General features: G+C 46.2%; 1 protein-coding gene across 2 annotated transcripts in view; it reads left to right on the top strand.

Annotated features, from left to right (window-relative positions):
- Positions 1–23,800, top strand: part of GRAMD1A (GRAM domain containing 1A) — a 68,044-nt gene extending 44,244 nt beyond the window's left edge. Inside the window, exons 12-19 of one of the 2 annotated variants that reach the window (XM_058195731.1) lie at positions 221–339; positions 2,503–2,645; positions 6,020–6,123; positions 7,150–7,335; positions 8,128–8,215; positions 14,757–14,864; positions 18,660–18,780; positions 21,788–23,800. In XM_058195731.1, coding sequence (XP_058051714.1) covers positions 221–339; positions 2,503–2,645; positions 6,020–6,123; positions 7,150–7,335; positions 8,128–8,215; positions 14,757–14,864; positions 18,660–18,780; positions 21,788–21,856 — 938 coding nt within the window. In that variant the 3' untranslated portion in view covers positions 21,857–23,800. The remainder of the gene's footprint in view (positions 1–220; positions 340–2,502; positions 2,646–6,019; positions 6,124–7,149; positions 7,336–8,127; positions 8,216–14,756; positions 14,865–18,659; positions 18,781–21,787) is intronic. The other variant, XM_058195730.1, reaches the window with a different exon arrangement.
- Positions 23,801–24,182: the final 382 nt, after the last annotated feature.

Here is a 24,182-nt window from a genome sequence, read left to right as displayed (position 1 = left end):
AATTCCCCAGCCAGCAGAGCTGGCTGGGAATTCTGGGAGCAGTCCGCCAGGCTTAAAGTGGCCAAGGTTGGAAACCCCTGCACTAAAGGACAATCTGTGTTTCATCAACTAAGACTTTACTGTTATCATTCTTTTAAAAAAGCGTGCTATCCTGATAATATTTTAATTATCCCTTGGTTTTCCTATCCTGTCCCCAACTTTTCTTTCTCCCGCTTCCTAGATGTTACGCTGAGTTCATGGAGCGGAGACAGCAAGTGTCATCAAAGCCGAGTCATCACCTACACCATTCCCATCAGTAACCCTTTGGGCCCCAAGGCTGCACCTGTGGTGGAGACACAGGTAGGGGGCACTGGGTTCCTATAAATACAGGTAGTCCTCGAGTTACGACCACAACGGAGCCCAGAATTTCTGTGGTTCAGTGAGAAGTTTGTTAAGCGAGCTTTGCCCCCATTTTACGACCTTTCTCGCCGCAGTCGTGAAGTGAGTCACTGCAGTTGATAAGTTAACAACCCGGTTGTTGTACTTTCAATATATCCTCAAGATTTGGTTCAGATCCCCTTCTTCCAGAAGGCTTTAAAGGTTTAGCTGCCATTCTGTCTTCAAAAGAGTCAGGAATTTAAACTTAAAAACTTTCCTTTACTCCTTTCAATATAAGAGAACTCCGTTTGTAACAATCCACAAATAACGCTACTTTGTTGTACTAAGAAAGTTCACTTTCACTTTCAGACGCCATTTTAAAAGTCAATTAATCAGAGACAAAGAGAAGTTTCAAATTTCAAAAGGGGAGTCGGTATACTTGCCGTGTTGTTTCTGCTTCAAAGATCGAACGCTTGTGAAATTCCCGTCTGCTTAGAAAATCAATCAATTTAACAAGTCCTTTTGAGCAGAAGTGACTCCTACTCCTTTTTCCTGAAAAAAACAGGAGCACGTTTGAAGTCGGAGATAATGAGGTTCGGTGGGATCATAAATCCAGAAAAATTCACTCTTAAGAGCAAACCCCCTGGATAGATCTACCACTCCCCCACAGCTCTGCATAAACCCCCTTATGCCCGAGGGGTATGCTAAGGTCAGTGAACAGTGATTTATACTGTTTCACTGACTTTTACGATCTTCTAACGCGGAGTGCCCTGTTAGAGCACCCTGCAGGAGCGGTGACGTCACTGGAAAACCAACAACCCGGTTGTTAAGTGGACCTGGCTTCCCCATTGGCTTCGCTTGTCGCAAAAGGGGATCACGTGACCTTAGGACATAAATATGAACCCGTGGCCAAGCGGCTGAATTTTGAACGTGTGACCGTGGGGATGCCGCCAAGGTCGTCATTGCGAAAAACGGTCATAAGTCACATTTTTTCAGGGCCGTTGTAACTTTGAATGGTCAAGAAACGAACTGTTGTAACTCGAGGACTAGGTGGCTCAGAGGCTAAGACACTGAGCTTGTCGATCAGAAAGCTCGGCCCTTCGGCGGTTCAAATCCAGTGGTGGGATTCAGCCAGTTCGCACCACTTCGGGAGAACCGGTTGTTAACTTTCTGAGCAATTTGGTGAACTGGTTATTGGAAGAAATCATTAGGGCAGAGAACCGGTTGTTAAATTGAATCCCACCACTGTTCAAATCCCTAGTACAGGTCACCTGCATGAGCAGGGGGTTGGACTAGATGACCTCCAAGGTCCCTTCCAACTCTGTTACTGTAACTGAGGACTGCCTGTTTCAAGAGGGGTGGACAAAGCAAGGTCATGGTGTTTTGAACTGCTGGCTGTCCCAGTAAAGTTAGCCCTCACCTTCCAACAGTCTGTTTAACGGGCACGGAAAAAAGTGACTTACGACCTTTTTTCACATTTACAACCGGTGCAGCATCCCCGCGGTCACATGATCAGAATTCAGACAGTCGGCAACTGACTCACATTTTATGACGGTTGCCTGGGATCACGTGATCCCCTTTTGAGACCTTCTGACAAGCCAAGTCCATGGGGAAACCAGATTCACTTAACGGACAGGTTACTAACGTTAATGACTGGCGATTCACTTAACAACCGGGCCAAAATTCGCTTAAGAAATGTTTCACTTAACAACAGGAACGTGGGGCTCCGTTGTGGCTGTAAGTCGAGTGCCGCGGTGGCCTAGAGGTGGAGCTCTCGCCTCACAATCAGGAGGCTGTGAGTTCGATCCTAGATAGTGGCAGATATTTCTCTTCTCTGGGCACACTGAGAATATATCTGCTGAAGCAAACTCTGCATTGGCGACAGGAAGGGCATCCGGCCTGTAAACACTCAGGTCCATTCAGTTGCCGCGACTCCGCCCCGCAAGGGATGATGGGGCTGTTAAAAGAAGATGATGATTGTGGTCATAAGTCGAGGACTTACCTTTAATTAACTTTTAAGCCACTGTTTCCTTGAGACGGTTATCTGAACGAACGGATACGCACGGGTGAAGCATAGCACTTACCAAGAACGGGTACCAAAAACTGAATGTCTATTTATCATGCCTTTCTCTTCCTCTTTGCTAGACTCTTTTCCGTGCCAGTTCCAAGAATGGAGGCTGTGTGGTGGATTCAGAAGTGGTCACTCAGGGCATCCCTTACCAGGATTACTTCTACACTGTGCATCGGTATTGCATCACCAACATAGCCAAAAGCAAAGCCAGGCTCAGGTATTCATTCTTGGATCACTCCCTTCTCGGCTGCACCTGTACAGTTGGCAAACAGGGTGTTTCCCCCACATTTTTCAAGGAATTCGGTTAGGAGAGTCTAAAACATAGTGGAAATTACTGGGGGAGAAACGGGGTGGCGTGGGAGGTCGTTGCCCGTGGCAGCCATAATAAGCATCAAGTTCATCAAAACGTTGACATGGATCATGTTATAGAGTGGAAAAAAAGGGATGCGGTGGCTCAGTGGCTAAGACACCGAGCTTGTCGATCGAAAGGTCGGCAGTTCAGCGGTTTGAATCCCTAGTGCTGCGTAACAGGGTGAGCTCCCGTTACTTGTCCCAGCTTCTGCCAACCAAACAGTTCGAAAGCACGTAAAAAATGCAAGTAGAAAAATAGGGACCGCCTTTGATGGGAAGGTAACAGTTTTCCGTGCGCCTTTGGCATTGAGTCATGCCGGCCATATGACCACAGTGATGTCTTCGGACAGCGCTGGCTCTTCAGCTTTGAAATGAAGATGAGCACCGCCCCCTAGAGTCAGGAACGACTAGCACATATGTGCGAGGGAAACCTTTACCTTTACCCGTAGTGTGAAAGGCACATCTTAGATTTTGTATCATGACAACTGATAACAAATGAGCGAGTCATGTCATTGCATCGTTACGTAAAATACGGCTCATGACTTCGTTAGGAGTTTATTCATTCTTTCTTCCATTCAGTGAACCAATCGATCGATTTGTATGGCTGCCCTTCTCCAGAAGCAGCTCCTGACTGCATTTGGGTTGCTTGCTTTTGTTTTGAATCTGATGAATATGTCAAAACCATCCCAGGCCAAGGAGGACCTCAGATTGCGAATCTATTTTCTCTTGATGCCTAGTTGCTTTAAAAGGGGAGCAAAAGAATTAGAGAGCCCTCTTGATGCCATGTAGTCTAAACTAAATCAGTAGAAGGACTATGCATGAATCAGGCAAAGATGTACAAAAGTTCAAAATCTCTAAAACTCTTGCTTGGGTATAATAGAATAGAATAGAATTTTTTATTGGCCAAGTGTGATTGGACACACAAGGAATTTGTCTTGGTGCATATGCTCTCAGTGTACATAAAAGAAAAGATACATTCATCAAGGTACAACATTTACAACACAAATGATGGTCAATATATCAATATAAATCATAAGGATTGCCAGCAACAAAGTTACAGTAATACAGTAATACAGTCATAAGTGGAAAGAGATTGGTGATGGGGACGATGAGAAGATTAATACTAGTGCAGATTTAGTAAATAGTTTGACAGTGTTGAGGGAATTATTTGTTTAGCAGAGTGATGGCCTTCGGGAAAAAACTGTTCTTGTGTCTAGTTGTTCTGTTGTGCAGTGCTCTATAGCGTCGTTTTGAAGGTAGGAGTTGAAACAGTTTATGTCCTGGATGTGAGGGATCTGTAAATATTTTCACAGCCCTCTTCTTGATTCGTGCAGTATACAGGTCCTCAATGGAAGGCAGGTTGGTAGCCATTATTTTTTCTGCAGTTCTAATTATCCTCTGAAGTCTGTGTCTGTCTTGTTGGGTTGCAGAACCGAACCAGACAGTTATAGTCAATAATGCTGCATCAATCAGTGCTACATGAAAAAAAGGACTGGGGGTGTGTGACATGATAGCAGTGTTCAGATATCTAAGAGGCTGCCACAAAGAAGACAGAGTCGTGGTGGCGTAGTGGTTAGAATGCAGTATTGCAGGCTAACTCATTGCTCACTGCAGGAGTTCGATTCTGAGTGGCACAAGGTTGACTCAGCCTTCCATCCCTCCAAGATCTGTAAAACGAGGACCCAGATTGTTGGGGGCAATATGTTGACTGAAAACCACTTAGGGAGGGGCTGTAAAGCACTGTGAAGCGGTATGTAAGTCTAAATGCTACTGCTGTTGCTATTCTCCAAAGCCCCTGAAGACAGGACAAGAAGCAATGGATGGAAACTAATCAAAGAACAGCTTAGAACTAAGGAGAAATTTCCTGACAGCGAGAACAATAATGGAACAACTTGCCTCCAGAAGTTGCGGTTGCTCCAACACTGGAGGATTTTAAGAAGAGATTGGGCAACCATTCATCTGATATGGAGTAAGGTTTCCTGTTTGATCAGGGGGGTTGGACTAGAAGACCTCCAAGGTCCCTTCCAACTCTGTTATTCTGTTATTCACTTAGAACGGGGAAGAAGCAACACAAAACATACTAAGCCAGCCGGTTCGCAGTTTGCAGCTCAGAGTTCATATTGAGATAGAGACGGTGTTCTAAATGTACTACTGTGGGCATCTTCGGGTCATCTTACATGTAGCATTTGGCAACAAAAGATGACTGATATCCCCACCTTCCTGGTTCTGAAGACACAAAGGTTACTGAGCCTCTGATCTCCTTGAAGAACACTTGATCTTGTAACTGCAGAGGAAATGGAAGAAGACGAGAGAGATAGAGGAAAGATTAAATAACGCCAGAGATCCTTTGGGTTGCAAGGCAAGCGAAGTCGTCCATTCTTTACCCAAATGGGTTCGTCTTCAGGTTTCTCAGCATTCCACGAGGAAAATAGAAAGGATCTTTGAGTCATTCTCAGTGGTGGTATTTAGCCAGTTCGGACCAGTTTGGGAGAACCGGCAGCGGCCACCTGTGGGTGGGTCCACCCACCTGCCCCGACGTTATGCCGTCCTATTTAGCCACATTGTTGTGTCTGCGCCCCCCGAGCTGGGCCCCCTGCCAGAAAGTGACTCAGAAAGTGAGGGGGAAGGGCCATCAGGACTTACCTCTGGAGCACTGGCTTCCCTGGCTCAGCTCCAGGAGCTAGAGGCAGGTCAGGTGGAGGAGATAACAAGGCCTCTGTCCTCTGACTCTTCCCCTCCCCCCCGGCCATGCCTCCAAACCCAGATGATGGCAATCAGGCCGGGCTGGACCCTAGGTTTTGTAAGCAGGAGAGGCGGGAAGAACAGAAGCAGGGGTGGGGCAGGCCTAGGAAGTGCTGAGTCATGGAGCCACACCCCACAGGATATAAAAGCAGCAAGGGCTGCTATACCCCTTCGTGGCAAGCAAATCAACTGCTTAACTAGAGCTGAAGTACTGTTTGTTCCTGGTTGACTCATCGGCATCAAGAGAGATAACAGAGACACTTGGCAGACACTTGCTAGTTTGCTGCCAGAAGCTGATAGTTGCCGGCTAATTAAATCATCGCTCGGACTGAGGTGAGGGGGACAGAACACACATTTTCTAAGCCACACGCATGCGTGCAAGCTGCAGGCATGAGCAAAGCACATGCACGGAAGGCGGGCACATGCTCACATTTTTGGTGTGCAGCGAACCGGTCGTAAAATGATGTGAAACCCCCCTCTGGTTGTTCTCCATTACAGAGTCTCTTCTGAAATCCGATATCGGAAGCAGCCATGGTCCCTTGTGAAGACTTTCATTGAAAAAAATGCATGGAGTGGTGTTGAAGAATTCTTCCAGCACCTGGGTGAGTGAATCAAAGAGACAAACTACATTGCAGAACTTGTGCTTTCGAACAACTACAACACAGTCTGGGTTGGGTTCCCTCCTATCCTTCCATTCATGAAGTTCATCGACTTCTCCCATATTATTAGAGAATAGGTAGTTCTGAAGTAAGGGATGTGATGGCTCAGTGGCTGAGCTTGTTGATCAGAAAAGTCGGCAGTTTGGCGGTTCGAATCCGTAGTGCCGCGTAACGGGGTGAGCTCCCATGACTTGTCCCAGCTTCTGCCAACCTAGCAGCTCGAAAGCACGTAAAAAATGCAAGTAGAAAAATAGGGACCACCTTTGGTGGGAAGATAACAGTGTTCCGTGGGCCTTTAGCATTTAGCCATGCCAGCCACATGACCACGGAGACGTCTTCGGACAGCGCTGCCTCTTTGGCTTTGAAACGGAGATGAGCACCAGCCCCTAGAGTCAGGAACGACTAGCACTTATGTGCAAGGGGAACCTTTACCTTTACTAGTTCTGAAGTTGTCTGATGTATCCACCTATAGTAGCCATGTGCTGAATGAGACAAAAGTGTAGATCAGGGGTGTCAAACTCAATTTCACTGAGGGCCACTTCAGGGTTATGTTTGACCTTGGTGGGGGGGCTGAGATGGACGTGGCCACTCGTGTCACTCGTGGACGTTACTCGTGGACGTCACTCGTGTCGGGGACACCTGTGGTGGCCCAAATGCTCTGCCAGTGAAAATGGGCTCTCGTGCTCCGTTTTCGGCCACGACAGCTTCCTGCAACCCTTTCCAAGAGAAAATGGAGCTTGGGGGGTGGCGGCTGCCCATGGCCCTCCTGAGCTCCGTTGTTCCCAGGGCAGCCCCTTGGGCCAGATCTAAGCACCCCGTGGGCCGGATTCAGCCCCCAGGCCTTGAGTTTGACACCCCTGGTGAAGATGTTTTGGAAAGGGAGAGAGGCTTATGTATCAGGAACATTGTTTTAAGTACGAATTCAACCCTGCAATACCTTTATCTCTGTGGTCTTAATCTCTGTTTCAGAATTGGCGCTGGTGCAAGCAGAAAAGGCTCTGTTAGAGGAGAGCTGCCATGGCAAAGAACCCCGGGGTCTCTTGTCCGGATTGCGTCGCAGGAAACGGACCCTGAGCTGGAGAGCTCCTCATGTTGAAGCCCCAATGCCCACGCTACCTGATAGCGAAGGGGCATCGCGTACTGTTCGCCCTTCAGGTATGCCTTTTTGTTGGGAATGGTCTACTTCCTTCCCCTTCCTGGATGTATAAGGAATCAAGCCGTGGTGTCGCAGTGGTTGAAATGCAGTACTGCAGGCTACTTTTGCTGTCTGCCGGCTGCCTGCAATTTGGCAGTTCGAATCTCACCAGGCTCAAGGTTGACTCAGCCTTCCATCCTTCCGAGGTGGGTAAAATGAGGACCCAGATTGTTGGGGGGCAATAGGCTGACTCTGTAAACCGCTTAGAGAGGGCTGTAAAAGCACTGTGAAGCGGTATGTAAGTCTATTGCTATCTTCCTTCCTTCCTTCCTTCCTTCCTTCCCCAAGGTTGACTCAGCCTTCCATCCTTCCAAGGCGGGTAAAATGAGGACCCAGATTGTTGGGGGCAATATGCTGACACTGTAAACCGCATAGAGTGGGGTGTAAAGCACTATGAAGCGGTATATAAGTCTATTGCTATCTTCCTCCTTCTTCCTTCCTTCCTTCCTTCCTTCCTTCCTTCCTTCCTTCCTTCCTTCCTTCCTTCCTTCCTTCCTTCCTTCCTCAAGGTTGACTCAGCCTTCCAGCCTTCCGAGTTGGGTAAAATGAGGACCCAGATTGTTGGGGGCAATAGGCTGTAAAAAACCGCTTAGAGAGAGCTGTAAAAGCCCTGTGAAGCGGTATGCAAGTCTACGTGCTATTGCTAATCTATCATTCTCCAGAGATTACTGAACTACTCCTTCTGCAAGTTCAATAATGCCAAGTTCCTTTTTTGTTCTCTGTCCTTGATCTGTTGGTTTTCTGTCCTTTAGGCAGCCTGACCTCACGTCTTTCAGAACAACTGTTGGAGCCAGGACAAGGACAAACGGTCTCCACCGTCATTCTCGTCATCAGTCTGGTGTAAGGAAGCTGCTTTTTCGGGGAGGTTGGGCTATATTTGGAGATGGTCCCCCCCTGCCCCCCATTCTGATTTTGACTTCAGTTCTGGTTGGGGAACTGAACGCCAAACCTCTGGAAGGCACCAAGGTTCTCAAAGGCTGATCTAGACCAGCCTTTTCAAACCTGATGCTCTCGTAGAGACAGACTACAAACTTCCAGCTTCCCCAGCCAGGTTCTAGCAAAGCTGGCTGGGGATAAGAGTCCCAACACACATCCGGAGGCACCATCTCAGAAGAAGGTCTTTTCTAAAGTTCTCTGTGAGTTTTCCATTTGCAAACATAGAAGTTTACACTCCAGAGTCTACACAAGGTCACAACTTATGTAGGGTTCCAGACTACTCTACTAGGAAGCCAAGAAAGAGTCCAGTCCACTGAAGCCAGGAATAGTGCTGGCTTTATCCTGGAATACCCACGATGCCAAAAAAGCCAGTGTTCTAGGCTGCAGTCAATAGAAATCAAGATCACGTGAAGTGTTAATACCACTTTATAATGCCTTGGTAAGGCCACGCTTGAAATACTGCATTCAGTTGTGGTCGCCACGATGTAAAATAAGATGTGGAGACTCTAGAAAGAGTGCAGAGTAGAGCAACAAAGATAATTAGGGGACTGGAGACTAAAACATTTGAAGAACGGTTGCAGGAATTGGGTATGTCTAGTTTAATGAAAAGAAGGATTGGGGAGACATGATAGCAGTCTTCCAGTATCTCAGGAGTTACCACTAAGAAGAGGGAGCCAAGCTATTCTCCAAAGCAACCTGAGGGCAGGACAAGAAGCAATGGATGGAAACTAATCAAGGAGAGAAGCAACTTAGAACTAAGGAGAAATTTCCTGACAGTGAGAACAATTAATCAGTGGAACAGCTTGCATTATAACAGAAGTTATAAATATTCCAACACTGGGAGTTTTTAAGAAGTTGGATAACCATTTGTCTCAAGTGGTGTAGGGTTTCCTGCCTAAGCAGGGGGTTGGACTAGTCCAGGGGTCTCCAACCTTGGTCCCTTTAAGACTTATGGACTTCAACTCCCAGAGTCCCTCAGCCAGCAAAGCTGGCTGAGGAACTCTGGGAGTTGAAGTCTACAAGTTTTAAAGGGACCAAGGTTGGAGACCCTTGGACTAGAAGACCTCCGAGGTACATTCCAACTCTTGTTATTCTAGAATTCTATAATTTGTCCATCAGAATGGGGCTTTAGTGGAGCCTGGAATTCCCCTTACTGGGTAGGGTGGCTTCAAAGATAGCAAGGCTGGTTGAAAGAGAATAAAGTCAGATGCATGGCCATCAAAACAAGGCTCTTCTTTCAGCTCCCCAAAGGGAAATGACCTTGTTGTCCCATTGCTTGGTGGGCTGCAGTAAAAGGGGAAAAAATGTCAAGGCTGGTTGGAAAGCATTGGGTGCTTTGGCTTTGCAATCTCATGCTGGCTTTCCTTAATTACTGATACCTAAAAAGGTCTGCTGGCTTGCGATCTAAGGTGTACCACTATCTTCCTAAGATCCCTCCCCTTGCTTCTTTTCTCTAGGTGGTTTGGTTTATTTATTATTTCAATTTATCTGCCTCCCACCCACCCAAAATAATAATAATAATAATAATAATAATAATAATAATAATAATAATAATAATAATAATAATAATAATAATAATAATAATAATAATACAAATTCACAACTCTGGACAGTTCCCAACAGTTAAAATGCCATAAAATGTACTTGAATTAAAGGTTTATAGGTTAACTAACCTAATTTCCTGCCATATTAGCAACCGTATTTGTTTGAAAAGTACAATCGAGTTTGGGGAAGTCTGGTGTGGCCGCATCTATGTTGGGTAATTTTTTTCCTTGTCTTTTGTTGATGAGAGAATGCAGGAACAAAGCTTCATTTCTTTCTTTCTTCCTTCCTTCCTTCCTTCCTTCCTTTCTTCCTTTCTTTTTCTTCCTTCCTTCCTCCCTCCCTCCCTCTTTCTTTCTTTCTTTCTTTCTTTTCTTCCTCCCTCCCTCTTTCTTTTCTTTTCTCCTCCTCTATCCTCCCTCCTCTTTTTCTTTCTTTCTTTCTTTCTTTCTTTCTTTCTTTCTTTTCTTTCTTTCTTTCTTTCTTTTTCTTCCTTCCTTCCTTCCTTCCTCCCTCCCTCCCTCTTTTTTCTTTCTTTCTTTCTTTTTCTTCCTTCCTTCCTCCCTCCCTCCCTCTTTCTTTCTTTCTTTCTTTTTTCTTTCTTTCCTTCCTTCCTCCCTCCTCCCTCTTTCTTTCTTTCTTTCTCCTCCCTCCTCCTCCCTCCCTCTCTCCCTCCCTCTCTCTTTCTCGCTCTCTGTCTCTCTCTCCCTTCCTTCCTTCCTTCCTTTCTCTCTCTCTTTTTCTTTCGTTCTTGCCTCCGCACAGGATCTGTGTGAGGTATTGTATGCCAACAGCCCTGCAGTGCTGGCCATGTTGCTACTGCCTTGGACATCCCCGCCCCCTCCTTTGACCCCCATCCTGTCATACCTTCCTGCTTTGAAAAGCTGCAGCTTCCAACCCCCCCCCCCCACCTTCCTTCCTTCTTTCTTTCTGACGATCCCAGAACCCAAGTGGCTTCTTCATCCTGGCTTGGTTCTGGTTTCTTGATTCATGAGTCCTGCCATTTCAATCCTCTTCTTGTCCTGCCTGAGCCGTCCGGCAATCACTTCCATGATGTCTTCCACTGTTGCTCACCCTTCACCCCGCACGGCATTCCGCTTACCATGTCTCTTATCCCTTGCCCCAATTCTAAATTGTGATCCCCACCAGGAGTGAAATCCAGCAGGTTCTGACAGGTTCTGGAGAACCGGTAGCGGAAATTTGGAGTAGTTCAGAGAACCAGCAAATGCCACCTCTGGCTGGCCCCAGAGTGGGGTAGGAATGGAGATTTTGCAATATCCTTCCCCCAGGAATGGGGAGGGAATGGGGATTTTGCAGTATCCTTCCCCTGGAGTGGGGTAGGAATGGAGATTTTGCAATGGGGAGGGAATGGGGATTTTGCAATATCTTTCCCCTGGAGTAGGGTGGGAATGGAGATTTTGCAGTATCCTTTTCCCAGGAATGGGGAGGAAATGGGGATTTTGCAATATCCTTTCCCCAGGAGTGGGGAGGGAATGGGGATTTTGCAATATCCTTCTCCTAGGAGTGGGGAGAAAATGGGGATTTTGCAGTATCTTTCCCCTGGAGTGGGGTGGGAATGGAGATTTTGCAGTATCCTTTTCCCAGGAATGGGGAGGAAATGGGGATTTTGCAATATCCTTTTCCCAGGAATGGGGAGGAAATGGGGATTTTGCAATATCCTTTCCCCAGGAGTGGGGAGGGAATGGGGATTTTGCAATATCCTTCTCCTAGGAGTGGGGAGAAAATGGGGATTTAGCAGTATCTTTCCCCTGGAGTGGGGTGAGAATGGAGATTTTGCAGCATCCTTTCCCCAGGAGTGGGGAGGGAATGGGGATTTTGCAATATCCTTCCCCTAGGAGTGGGGAGAAAATGGGGATTTTGCAGTATCTTTCCCCTGGAGTGGGGTGGGAATGGAGATTTTGAAGTATCCTTTTCCCAGGAATGGGAGGAAATGGGATTTTGTAATATCCTTTCCCCAGGAGTGGGGAGGGAATGGGGATTTTGCAATATCCTTCTCCTAGGAGTGGGGAGAAAATGGGGATTTTGCAGTATCTTTCCCCTGGAGTGGGGTGGGAATGGAGATTTTGCAGTATCCTTTTCCCAGGAATGGGGAGGAAATGGGGATTTTGCAATATCCTTTTCCCAGGAATGGGAGGAATGGGGATTTTGCAGTATCCTTCCCCTGGAGTGGGGAGGGAATGGGGATTTTGCAATATCCTTCTCCTAGGAGTGGGGAGAAAATGGGGATTTAGCAGTATCTTTCCCCTGGAGTGGGGTGAGAATGGAGATTTTGCAGCATCCTTTCCCCAGGAGTGGGGAGGGAATGGGGATTTTGCAATATCCTTCCCCTAGGAGTGGGGAGAAAATGGGGATTTTGCAGTATCTTTCCCCTGGAGTGGGGTGGGAATGGAGATTTTGAAGTATCCTTTTCCCAGGAATGGGGAGGAAATGGGGATTTTGCAATATCCTTTCCCCAGGAGTGGGGAGGGAATGGGGATTTTGCAATATCCTTCTCCTAGGAGTGGGGAGAAAATGGGGATTTAGCAGTATCTTTCCCCTGGAGTGGGGTGGGAATGGAGATTTTGCAGCATCCTTTTCCCAGGAATGGGGAGGAAATGGGGATTTTGCAATATCCTTTCCCCAGGAGTGGGGAGGGAATGGGGATTTTGCAATATCCTTCTCCTAGGAGTGGGGAGAAAATGGGGATTTTGCAGTATCTTTCCCCTGGAGTGGGGTGGGAATGGAGATTTTGCAGTATCCTTTTCCCAGGAATGGGGAGGAAATGGGGATTTTGCAATATCCTTCCCCTGGGAGTGGGGAGGGAATGGGGATTTTGCAATATCCTTCCCCTGCCAGGCCCTCCAAGCCATACCATGCCCACCAAGCCACGCCCACAGAAGCGGTAGTAAAAAAAAAAAATTGGATTTCACCCCTGATCCCCACCCAGATTAAACAGGAAACAGCAAGGGGTGGGGGGGGAGAAAAAAAGCAGGTGGCCCGAATCCTTAGCCGGAATCTGCCTTATACACGATTCCACCTACAGTTTCCTTCTTGTTTCCTTCATTAAACTGACCCATTGCTTTTATATATGGCATCCCTGTTCTGTCCTGCAAAGGGTGGTGTTGGGCGCGGTGGTGGGGAACTTTCTCCCTGTGCTACCTTCATTCCTGGGGCTTCTGATGTTTCAGCCTATACATTTTTAAAGCTTAGAGAGCCGGCCACTGGAAAGGAAGATGGGATTTTGTGTCCGAGGTTAATGTGATTGCCGCTGCAAAAATAGCAAGGAGCTTACCCTGCCTGCTGCAGACCCCTTCCTTAGCTCAGGCTGAGGTTATCTTCTGCACCGGCAGCGCTATCAATGCATAGATGTCTGATACCGGCCCCTGTGATGTTGTGCACGTTATGACATTCATACCCTCTGCACAATGACGGCATGGCGTGCATGACGCTACTTTTCTCTCCCTCCTCTTGTCGATCCAGATGCATTGATACGCTTCCCTCTGTGATTTAAAGGCCCAGGTCACACCGTGCATTAAGGCAGGCAAGGTTATTCAGTGGTGTAAAAGGCTCGTTTAATCACATTCGAACCAAACTGAATAGATTAAGGCAAACCGTGAAGGCCGTCTTTAAGGATGCTATTTTCCTATGCCGTTATTCTTAGGAAGCTATAAATAAGATTACCAGGATATTTTGATCCCTAGGTGCTTTTGTTACGTGGCATCGTTTTAATCATGATCTTGAAGGGATTATTCCCAGTGAGTATCCGTTAGGGGTACGGTGGCCTAGAGGTGGAGCTCTCGCCTCACGATCAGGAGGCTGTGAGTTCGATCCTAGGTAGAGGCAGATATTTCTCTTCTCTGGGCACGATGAGAATTTGTCTGCTAAATAAAACTCCACATTGGTAACAGGAAGGGCATCCTGCCAGTAAACACTCTGCTCCATTCAGTTGCCCTGACTCCATCCCGCAAGAGATTATGGGGATGATTCCCAGTGAGAATCCATTCTGATTCTGACTCTTTACCGAATCCCCCAAAGTGGGAATGCTTTATTTGTATGTATGTATGATGTGCGTGTATGTGGTAGAATTTAAATGACTAACAATTCTTCCATATTTCACAAGCACATCCCTTGTCTGTCTGTGTGTATATCAGGGGTGAAATGCTCCCGGTTCGAACTGGATCACCCAATCCAATAGCGATGGCAGCGGGTGGTTCGGAGAACCGGTAGCAAAAATCCCTGCCTCCCCCATGCCCAGCTGAGCCACGTGATTATCAGAGGTTTTTTTTTTTTAAATTTTAAAAGCATTTTTTCTTTGGCCGAAAAAATGCTTTTAAAAGTAAAAATAAAAGCCCCTGATGATCGCGCAGCTCAACTGGGATCATCAGAGGCTTTTAAAAGCATTTTTTTACAACCTCTTCGGCTGAAGAGGTTGTAGAAAAAATGCTTTTCAAAGGCTCCTCTGGCGATCCCTGCTGAGTTTCAAAGGCAAACAAAAAAAATGCTTTTAAAAGAAAAGAAAAGACTCTGACAATCAGGCAGCTCAGCTGGGATCGCCAGAGGAACCTTTGAAAAGCATTTTTTTCTACAACCTCTTCGGCTGAAGGGGTTGTAGAAAAAATGCTTTAAAATAAAAAAGTTGCCCACGCCAACCCAGTCACATTACTCCCACCACCACCAAGCCACACCCACAGAACCGATAGTAAGAAAGTTCACATTTCACCCCTGGGGTGTGTGTGTGTGTGTGTGTGTATGTGTATGTATAAAAAATATAGGGGATATGCTTCCTGTGACCTATGGAGGAATTTTGGGTCATTTAAATCCTACCACATTCTAGCTGGATTTGAGTGCCACTTTGGTCTGAACGGGTCCTTTGTGTTACCAACATGTTTGTGTTTCTCTGCAGTCTTTTAGTTCTGGTCATCCTCAACATGATGCTGTTCTACCGGCTGTGGTCTCTGGAACACACAGCCCGGACTGTGGAGTCATGGCAGACGTACGCGCTCTCCAATGGGTGAGAAAGGCTCTTGGGGAAAGAGAAAATGGGAGACTGACTTTCTTACTCTTAAGAGATTTTGCGAATTTAATGCAAGCTAATGTAGCAATAGCACTTAGGCTTAGATACCACTTCATAGTGCTTTACAGTACTCTCTAAGCTAGGGATCTCCAACCTAGGCTACTTTAAGACTTGGGGACTTCAACTCTCAGAATTCCTCAGGCAGCTTTGCTTTGCTGGCTGAGGAATTCTGGGAGTTGAAGTCCCCAAGTCTTAAAGTAGCCAAGGTTGGAGACCCCTGCTCTAAGCAGTTTACAGAGTCAACATGTCCCCAACAATTTGGTCCTCATTGACCTCGGAAGGATAGAAGGTTGAGTCAACCTTGAGCCAGTGAGAATCAAAGTCCTGACAGTGGAATGCAGGGTCAGCCTGCGATACTTGCATTCGAACCACTGCGCCATCACGCCTCATGGATTAGGGGCCCTGAATTCTCTCAGAAAATGCAGTTTGAATTGAGGGAAAGGCAGGACAATCTTCTCAAGGTAGCTTAATTAGGGACGCGTAACGAGGTGAGCTCCCGTGACTTGTCCCAGCTTCTGCCAACCTAGCAGTTCGAAAGCACGTAAAAAAATGCAAGTAGAAAAATAGGGACCACCTTTGGTGGGAAGGTAACAGCGTTCCGTGTGCCTTTGGTGTTGAGTCATGCCGGCCACATGAACATGGAGACATCTTCGGACAGCGCTGACTCTTCGGCTTTGAAACAGAGATGAGCACCGCCCCCTAGAGTCGGGAACGATTCGCACACATGTGCGGGGGGAACCTTTACCTATCATTTAGTGTTTATGTCATGAAATAACACGTTGCAAATTAGCCCCTCGAAGAACAGCAGTCAAGGCATTGTAAAATATACTCTGATGTCTTGATGAGCCAATATTTACTAAACATCAGTGGGCTTCCTTGTGACACCTTATAGAAGTGAAAGTTGGACTTCGAAGAAGCAGCTTTGGATCTTCAGCATTGGACGACGCTCCTTGAGAATATCATGGAGAGCCAAGAAACTCAACCACAGGCAGATCACGGAACAAATCTGTTCAAGACTTCTCACTCAAAATACAAATAACCAGATTCCATTTTTTTCATATTTTGGACACCTTAGTTACGTCTTTACATAAGGTATCCAAAATGTGAAAACTTAAGAAGTTCATAATGCTAGGAAAGGTGGAAGGAGAGAGAGAGAGAAGAGGGTGACTCAAGGTAGATGGTAGAAGGTAGATGGATTCAGTTACAGTGGCAATGGCTACACTTCTAGAAGAACTGAAGGAGAAGGTTGGGACAGATCATTCCAGAGAAGGTCTATCTATATGACTGTTTAGAATAGATGCTGACTTGCTGGTACGTAATCCACCAGTCCATCAATAGCATTTATGCTGGCTGGGGAATTCTAGGAGTTTGAAGTCCACATATCTTAAAGTTGCAGAGATTGAGAAATACTGTTCCGCTATGAAAATATTTTTAAATTAGACAAAATTAAATTAGTCATGTTTATACATCTGATGCTTTTTAAATCAAAGCCACTAATCGTTTTGACCGTTTTGCTTTGCAAAAGCCTTGAGGCTTAAAATGTAAAATAAATAAATAAACGTAGTCATAACAAAATTGTATCTTATTGTTGAAAGGCTGGGTATAAATCAATAAAGAGACAGCAGAAACCAAAACAGATAAAGCGGAATGAGAAACATATTTATTATCAGAACATTTTAAAGAAGGTCAGGAACCCTCAAAAGGAAGCCAACATTATTTACATTCCTTGCGGAGTTATATCTTCAGTGGTGAACCAAGATTTGACACTGTGTTTCAAAGATGATGAATTACGCAGCGTATTTTAAAAAAATTATCTATATTGTATCTGTAAAGTTTTTCCCCGTGCTAAACAGTGATTAACTTAAGACTTAAAAATTTGTTTTGAGCACAACTTTGGAAAACATACTGTCTAACATTGAAATGTTCTGGGTTATTGCCTAGAAAAGCATATCGTAATTCAAATAAACATGTCAGGCTTTTAGCCTATCCCTAAGGAGGGCAGAGAATCAATTCTTTTAAATGAATTTACCTTATAGAGTAGCTCGGATAAAACAAAGAAAGGATGCCACTTTTCTGGAGGAAAAGTGAGATATAAATGTATATTAAACAGGTGGATGTTAAACCAAGGGTCAGTAAATTATCTGAAATACGATGTAACCGGATTTAGGAAGCTGATATCCATTGCCTTTCTATAGCAAATACAATTCATTAACTGCTGCCTACTAATGCAGTCCTCTGAGTGGAATAAAATAGAATACAATAAAACAATATAAAACCCAATTTTAAAAAAATCCCACAGTACAGTAACAGAGAGAAAATCGTTGGCAATAAAGTGCGGCAAACTTCCCACGAGTTTTTAAAATGCTTGAGCCAATGAAATGTTTTTGTTTGACATAGTGAAGCTGTAAGATAGGTACCAGAGTCTTTTGAGGAAGCATTCCTAAAACTTGGAAACTGCCTTGTTCGGGAAAAGTTTTCAGATGAAATCCATCCATCAAGAGAGACCAACCAAGATGTGTCTTGCAAGCTCCAGAACTCCTAGGTAGATGCAAGCTGATTTTCCGATAGGGCTAACCTGCTTCTAAAATAGAATTATAACCTTCCCTCCATACCTCTAAAGGCCAACAGCCGTGGTGGCGCAGTGGTTAGAATGTAGTATTGCAGGCTATTTTCTGCCAACTGCCAGCAGTTCGATTCTCACCAGCCCAAGGTTGACTCAGCCTTCCATCCTTCCAAGGTCGATAAAGTGAGGACCCATATTGTTGGGGGCGATATGCTGACGCTATAAACCACTTAGAGAGGGCTGTAAAGCACTGAAGCAGTATATAAATCTAAGTGCTATTGCTATAAAATCTCACCTCCTGCAGTATGTTTTAGCCCTAAAACATATGTTCTGACCTAGGCTTCCACAAACCATGAAGCAGACTCCTCGTCCCGATAAAACCTCTTTTATTTAGGTTAAAGGGACTTCCTCTCCAGCAAAGTCCCAACAAACAGTCTTTCATAAGATTTCACAACTACAGACCTTTATCAGGCTTGGAGAGTTGCCAGGCCAATATCTTCCAAACGCCACGCTGTAGCAGCAATTACATGGCAAGGAGTCAGGATCAGATCTTCACCCTAATGAATTGAACTAATTGTCTCCTGCAAACTCCCCTTCCCTTTCGCTCCACTTTATTCCCTATGGGAGGGGCCATTCACCATCGACCTGTGCCTTTACTCCTGAGTCAGCCCTTGTTCCTTAGCTGCTCCCTTCTCCTGGCAGCTCTGCGCATGCACACATTGGGGACAGGCTCCAGCTGTTCTTCTGCCCCACTGATATCTGACTCCGAAGGCAGCTGATAACTGTCGGATGGCCCTGGCCCCCTCTCTGCCTCCGACGCAGAGCACTCATCAGAGCCTTCCCCAGACTCCAGGACTGGCCCTTGTTCCTTCCCAACCTCCTCACTGTCTGAGTCTGCCACCAGCTCCGCTGGCTACTGGCGGGCCACAAAAACATATAGCCCTAAATTGCTATTTAAAAAAGTTAACCCAGAAGAGAATATCGTTACTGGCAAAAGCTTGCTCCCTCAACCTTAGAATCAGGAGAGTTAGGTTCTGGAAGGCCAACTGGCTTCTCCATTAAGCACTAATGATGGGTGTGATAATTCAGAGGAAGTAAATTCAGAGACCGGACACATTGCTGAACCATTACAGTTAAGAGAATTCTAATGTCTCCTCTTTGCCTGGCAGGAAACTTCCGCAGACGGCCTCGGAATGGGCAGAGATTTTGGAACTGCAGAAACAATTCCATAGCGTGGAGGTGCAAAAGTGGAAACAGATCCTGAAGGCATCAGTGGAACTTCTGGATGAGGTTTGTTCTCCAGTATGAATGTTTCTCCAGTCCAGCTAAGTTCATAGAGAATGTGAAAAACGATCCTCCAGTCCGTGGTTTCCAGAAGCCCCTTTTAGAGTCAAGAGATTTCCATCAGACGTTGATTAAGATATATCGGACTTCATTCCTTCATCGTTAGGGAGGTGGGACCTGATGGATGTTGAAGTTCAAATGGGCAGGAAGGCACCAGGAAGGCACTACCTCTATAACAAAAGTTTTGAAAGCGGCTTCAAAGCAAGGATGGGGAATTCTGTGATTCTCTTCCTGAGGATCCTTGGAGGCACCAGATCAGTGATGAGATTAAGCCGGTTCTGTCCGGTTCAGGCGAACTGGTAGCAGTGATTGTAGTAGGCCCCGCCCACCCGCCCTAACGTAATGCTGTCCTATCTCGCCATGTTTTAGAGGCTGTGCACATGCGCAAATGGCGCATGCGCAAGCAAAGAGCATGTGTGGAAGGCACGCACTCACATTTGCGAACCGATAGGGAAGGTAAGTGAATCCCACCTCTGCACGGATCCAGTGATGAGAGAAGCGCAGATTCCCCCTCTTTTAACAAAAACACAAAGAATCCAAAATCTTAGGATATGGAATTGGGTACCCAACACTCACATATGACTATGAACTGCTACGGTGACCATTTAAGCAAGCCTTTGATAACCCAATTCTCATCAGGTTCTGTTGAAACAATTGTATGGACGATATCGTCATCACCACATCACAAGATTGCAGAAGGCTGGCTTAAGGCTCATCTACCTGTGGTGCACAAACATGTAATACTGAAATACTGATGGGATCTATACCCATAGGTTGGGCTCAACCACTACCTTAATATCTGTTCTGTTTCCCTCCCCCCAATACTCCCAGCAAAGAGTCAGTCAGAGGCCTTCTTTTCTCCTTTTATTTACATAGATACATGTCCTGGCCACGTCTACCCACGGGCCTGCCAAGTTTCTGGAGATAACGAGGAAATTATAGATAAGGCCAGAATTACTCACGAATATATTCTTCCCTCCATTGAGACAGTTAGCCCGCGCCAATTCATTGCTTTGTCCAAGACAAAAAACCAGGAAGTCCCGCCTCCTATTTATAGTCTCTGCAGATGTCACTGCATGACAATTATGACTTGGCTTTCCCCCAACACTCCTTCTCCTGCGCACGCCGATCACGCCTGCGCAACCTTGCATCACTCCAAAACTGTTCTTGGGGCGTTGCCAAATCAGAAGAAGGCTCCAGGGAATCAGGTCTTGCCGGCCCCTCCTCCTCCCTTTGAGTGGGTGCCAGGGAGGGAAAGGGCTCAAGAGAAACAGGGCTTGCCAGGTCTTCTCCCTCACTTTCTGAATCATCCGAGTCCAGGAGTCCGGGTCCAGGAACCTGGGTCACAACAATATCTTTGGTTGATGGTTTGGCAACATTTTGTGAAAGCAAGCAGTTCTGCCTTGTCCAATGAAATGCGGAGCTTATTATGTTAACGTGGGATTCGTTGTCTAGTTTTGAAATAAACAATCCCCAGCCAAAACTTCCAAGAGAAAACAATGGTAATTTTATTTACTGCTTTGCAAAGAGGGTGCCCCCACGCACACACAGGTACAGTGGATGCACCCTAAATCATCAATATATAAGAGGGCCTCTGTGGCTCAGACTGGTAAGACAGTCTGTTATTAACAGCAGCTGCTTGCAATTACTGCAGGTTCAAGCCCCACCAGGCCCAAGGTTGACTCAGCCTTCCATCCTTTATAAGGTAGGTAAAATGAGGACCCAGATTGTTGGGGGCAATAAGTTGACTTTGTATATAATATACAAATGGATGAAGACTATTGCTAACATAGTGTAAGCCGCCCTGAGTCTTCGGAGAAGGGCGGGATATAAATGCAAATAAAAAAAAGAAAAAATATGTTTGCCTTATATTCCCTATTGCCATTACAAATTTACCTCCCACCTTTTCCTTATTGGCTTATTATTCATGCCGTCACAACCCTATCTGAAGCGTCTAAAGTGAATACGTTATCTTTGCCCCTGATTACATCTCCTACTACTCTTAATTCTATCACCCCCTCCCTTATTTACAAATTACCTTTTATGGTCCTAGTTCCTAGGGGTTGTCTCTAGAGCAGGGGTGTCAAACTCAAGGCCTGGGGGCTGGATCAGGCCCACAGGGTGCTTAGATCTGGCCCACAGGGCCACTCTCGAAACAGTGAAGGACCGGCCCACGGTGCCTCTGCCAACGAAAAGGGAGCTTTTCGGGCTGCAGGTAGAGGGTTGCAGGAAACAGTTGCAACTTAAAATGGAGCTCAGGAGCACCGCGGGTGGTCTCCTGAGCTCCGTTTTCACTGACAGAGGGTTGCAGGAGGCCATTGCAGCCGGAAACGGAGCTCGGGAGCCCGTTTTCACTGGCAGAGCCCTCGGGCCACCGCAAGTGCAGCCGACATGAGTGATGTCGAGCTGGCCACACCCACTCCGCCCCCCTGAAGTCAAACACAACCCTGATGTGGCCCTCAATGAAATAGAGTTTGTCACCCCAACTCTAGAGCAGTGGTGGTATTGAGCCGGTTCTATCCAGTTTGGGTGAATCGGTAGAGGTGGGTGCGGGAGGCTCCGCCCACTCACCCGCACATCATCGCATCCCATTTTTGACGCTCTGCGCACGCGCAAAAGGCTCGTGCACTCACGTTTGTGAACCAGTAGCGAAGGTAAGTGAATACCACCCCTACGCTAGAGTAACTATCATATCAGCAAATCCTGGTTAAGGTCGGATTCTAGCATAGCAGAGACCTTCCTACATACAATTCTAAAACTTCAGCCTAGCTCCTGAGATTAGAAACATACACGATGCATTTTCTTCATAGGCTGCATGTCTTCTTTTAACAGTTCTGTGAAAACAATAAGCTCTTGTTTCCCACAACGTGAACTCAACCCCAGCTTCCTTCTTGTTGGTTGGGGCAATGCTTTTCCTCTTTGGGGAATAACTTCTTCTTCTCTTTTCCACCAGATGAAGCTCTCCCTTGAGAAGTTGCAGCAAGGCATCCTGGTGGCAGAGCCCCCGTTGGAACCGGAGTGAAAGCCGCAAACATCTTCCTCCCCTCTCTTTTTTTGAGGAGGTTGCCGAGTTACCAGAAAGAAGACTCCTGAGATGCATCTCAGAAACGTGTTGAACCAGTGGCGTGGGCCTCCTGTGGGAGGAGACAGCACCGTGCTCCTCGCCGGATCCATCATCCTCAAGAGAGCCACTGGTAGCGATGGATGGATCTCTTGGCTTTTGCCGGGAACATCTCTCTTGGATCATTCTCCCTGGGATCGTTCCCGTAGGGACTTCTCGTTATCCCTTTCCCCACTTCAGTGCTATTTATATTGCACCCAGGTTCCCCCCCTTCCCTCCACCCCCCAGAATCCTTAATTTTCCTGTATCCTGGCACTGGTTCTTTTTTTTTTTTTCCCCACCTATTGTTTGGGGAGGAAGGAGGGTGGGATCAGTTTTGGGGAGGGGGATGGCCTCTGGAGCCAGGATCTCTCTCTTTTTTAACCCTGAAACTTCACTCAGCAGCTAAGATAACCTAATGGAGGGCAGCAAAGAACCAAGTTCTGCCATTCTCTTTTTCTGTGTCTCTGTCGTCTCTCTCTCTCTCTCTCTCTCTCTAACGCACAAGCGATCATGAAACTGATGGCGGGGCAAAAGCAACTCAGAAGTTCCAAGGGGGGGTTCATTCCTTCTCCAGCTCTCTTCCCTGCTGCTTCCCTGCTCTGTCTTTCCTACCATTCAGTGGGTCGATTGTCAACGTCGTCATTAAAAGGGATTTTCCCAACCGATTACCTCTGATAGGGTAAAGGCTCTTCAGCCCCGCATTTTCCCACACACAGAAAAAGCAAGGGGCTGGATTACAGCATCTTCTTCCTGACGGCATCTATTAACACAGAAAACTTTCTGAACAAGGGGGCATCCCTGGAGCGTTGAAAAATAACATACACCAGCAGCTCTCTATACATAACCTCTATGCTGGAGTCCAATCCGACCCTTCTTTTCAAAGTGGCATTTGAACTTCCGAACGTTATCAGCCGAGTTCTGTATTTACGCGACACAACACTAAATCCAAATGCCTGCTGAAAGAGCACTCCTGTTTTCCCACTGTGCATAGCCAGTCATAAACTTAATGCAAGGTTTGTAACCTGGACGGTTTTTTAAGAGATCTGGACTTCCAACTCCCACAATTCCCCATCCAGCACGGGGAAATTCTGGGAGCTGAAGTCCAGACATCTTAATATTGCTAAAGATTGAAAAACCACGACTTAAAACTGTGTTGTAAAATCTGAAATGCCTAATGACCAGATAAATCTCACCGTTTTGAGATTGAGGGAAAACGGATTTTGCAGCCAAGGCATGTTAGAGGTATAAAGTATTCCGTAACCTCAAATGGCACGTTGCTTTTTTGGAATTTGGGAAAACGGGTTTAACAAACAAATACATAGTTATCGAGAGGACTGGCAACTGTGCGAATGTTTTGTTCTCATTCACCAGGCGTTTGTTTTGGTGTGCCCCGCAAACCGAGACATGAATTTAATACATGAATTTAATACATGAATCTCCAAATGGTGCTTTTTAGGGGAACGTTATATCTGGGTGCAGTCAAGAACGGTGGTTCCATCTGGGTTTTTTTAATTATTTTTTTTTTAAACCCTGTGCAGCATGCCGTGTGTGCCACACGGGAGACTCTCTCTCATCAGCCTCCTGGACAACAGCTGGGCCTTTGCCTTCCCACCAAGAAGCTGTATTGTCACTCTAAAGTAAAAGTTTCACTGCCAATCTCGGCCTCTAAGCCCTTCAAATATACTGCCACCGGGCAGGGAGGGGGCATTAAATCTGCCCTCTCCTGGAGAGGGGGTTGTGTCTCTGTCAACTCTGTGTTCCCTTCCCCCCCCAAAAAAAAAACCTGGGGAGACCCAGATATTCAGGCCCTCTCCCTTTTTTTTTTTTGCCCTTCCCCCATTAAAACTGGGGTTGGGGGAGGGAGGGAGGGAGGGAGGGGCGGTCTCTTTCCTTCCATTTTTGTAGATCTGTTCAGTATTAATAATCCAGTGTGTTTGCAGTTCCAGAAAAAAAAAATGCCAGGGCTTATTTATTAGGGAGTGAAATAAAGACCGTGGATCGGAGTTTGCCGTGTCCTTGTGGTATGTCCTTTTTTGGGGGAGGGATGCATTTTTAAAAAAGTTTCATCAAATACATCTGCCTTGCTTCCCCCCCCCCACTTTTTTTTTTTTTTTGCATTTATATCCTGCCCTTCTCCGAAGACTCAGGGCGGCTTATGCTATGTTAGCAATAGTCTTCATCCTATTTGTATATTTATATACAAAGTCAACTTATTGCCCCCAACAATCTGGGTCCTCATTTTACC

The sequence above is a fragment of the Ahaetulla prasina genome, chromosome 10 (genome assembly GCF_028640845.1).
Source record: "Ahaetulla prasina isolate Xishuangbanna chromosome 10, ASM2864084v1, whole genome shotgun sequence".
Classification (NCBI taxonomy): domain Eukaryota; kingdom Metazoa; phylum Chordata; class Lepidosauria; order Squamata; family Colubridae; genus Ahaetulla; species Ahaetulla prasina.
This window is presented reverse-complemented; position numbering and strand designations above follow the sequence as displayed.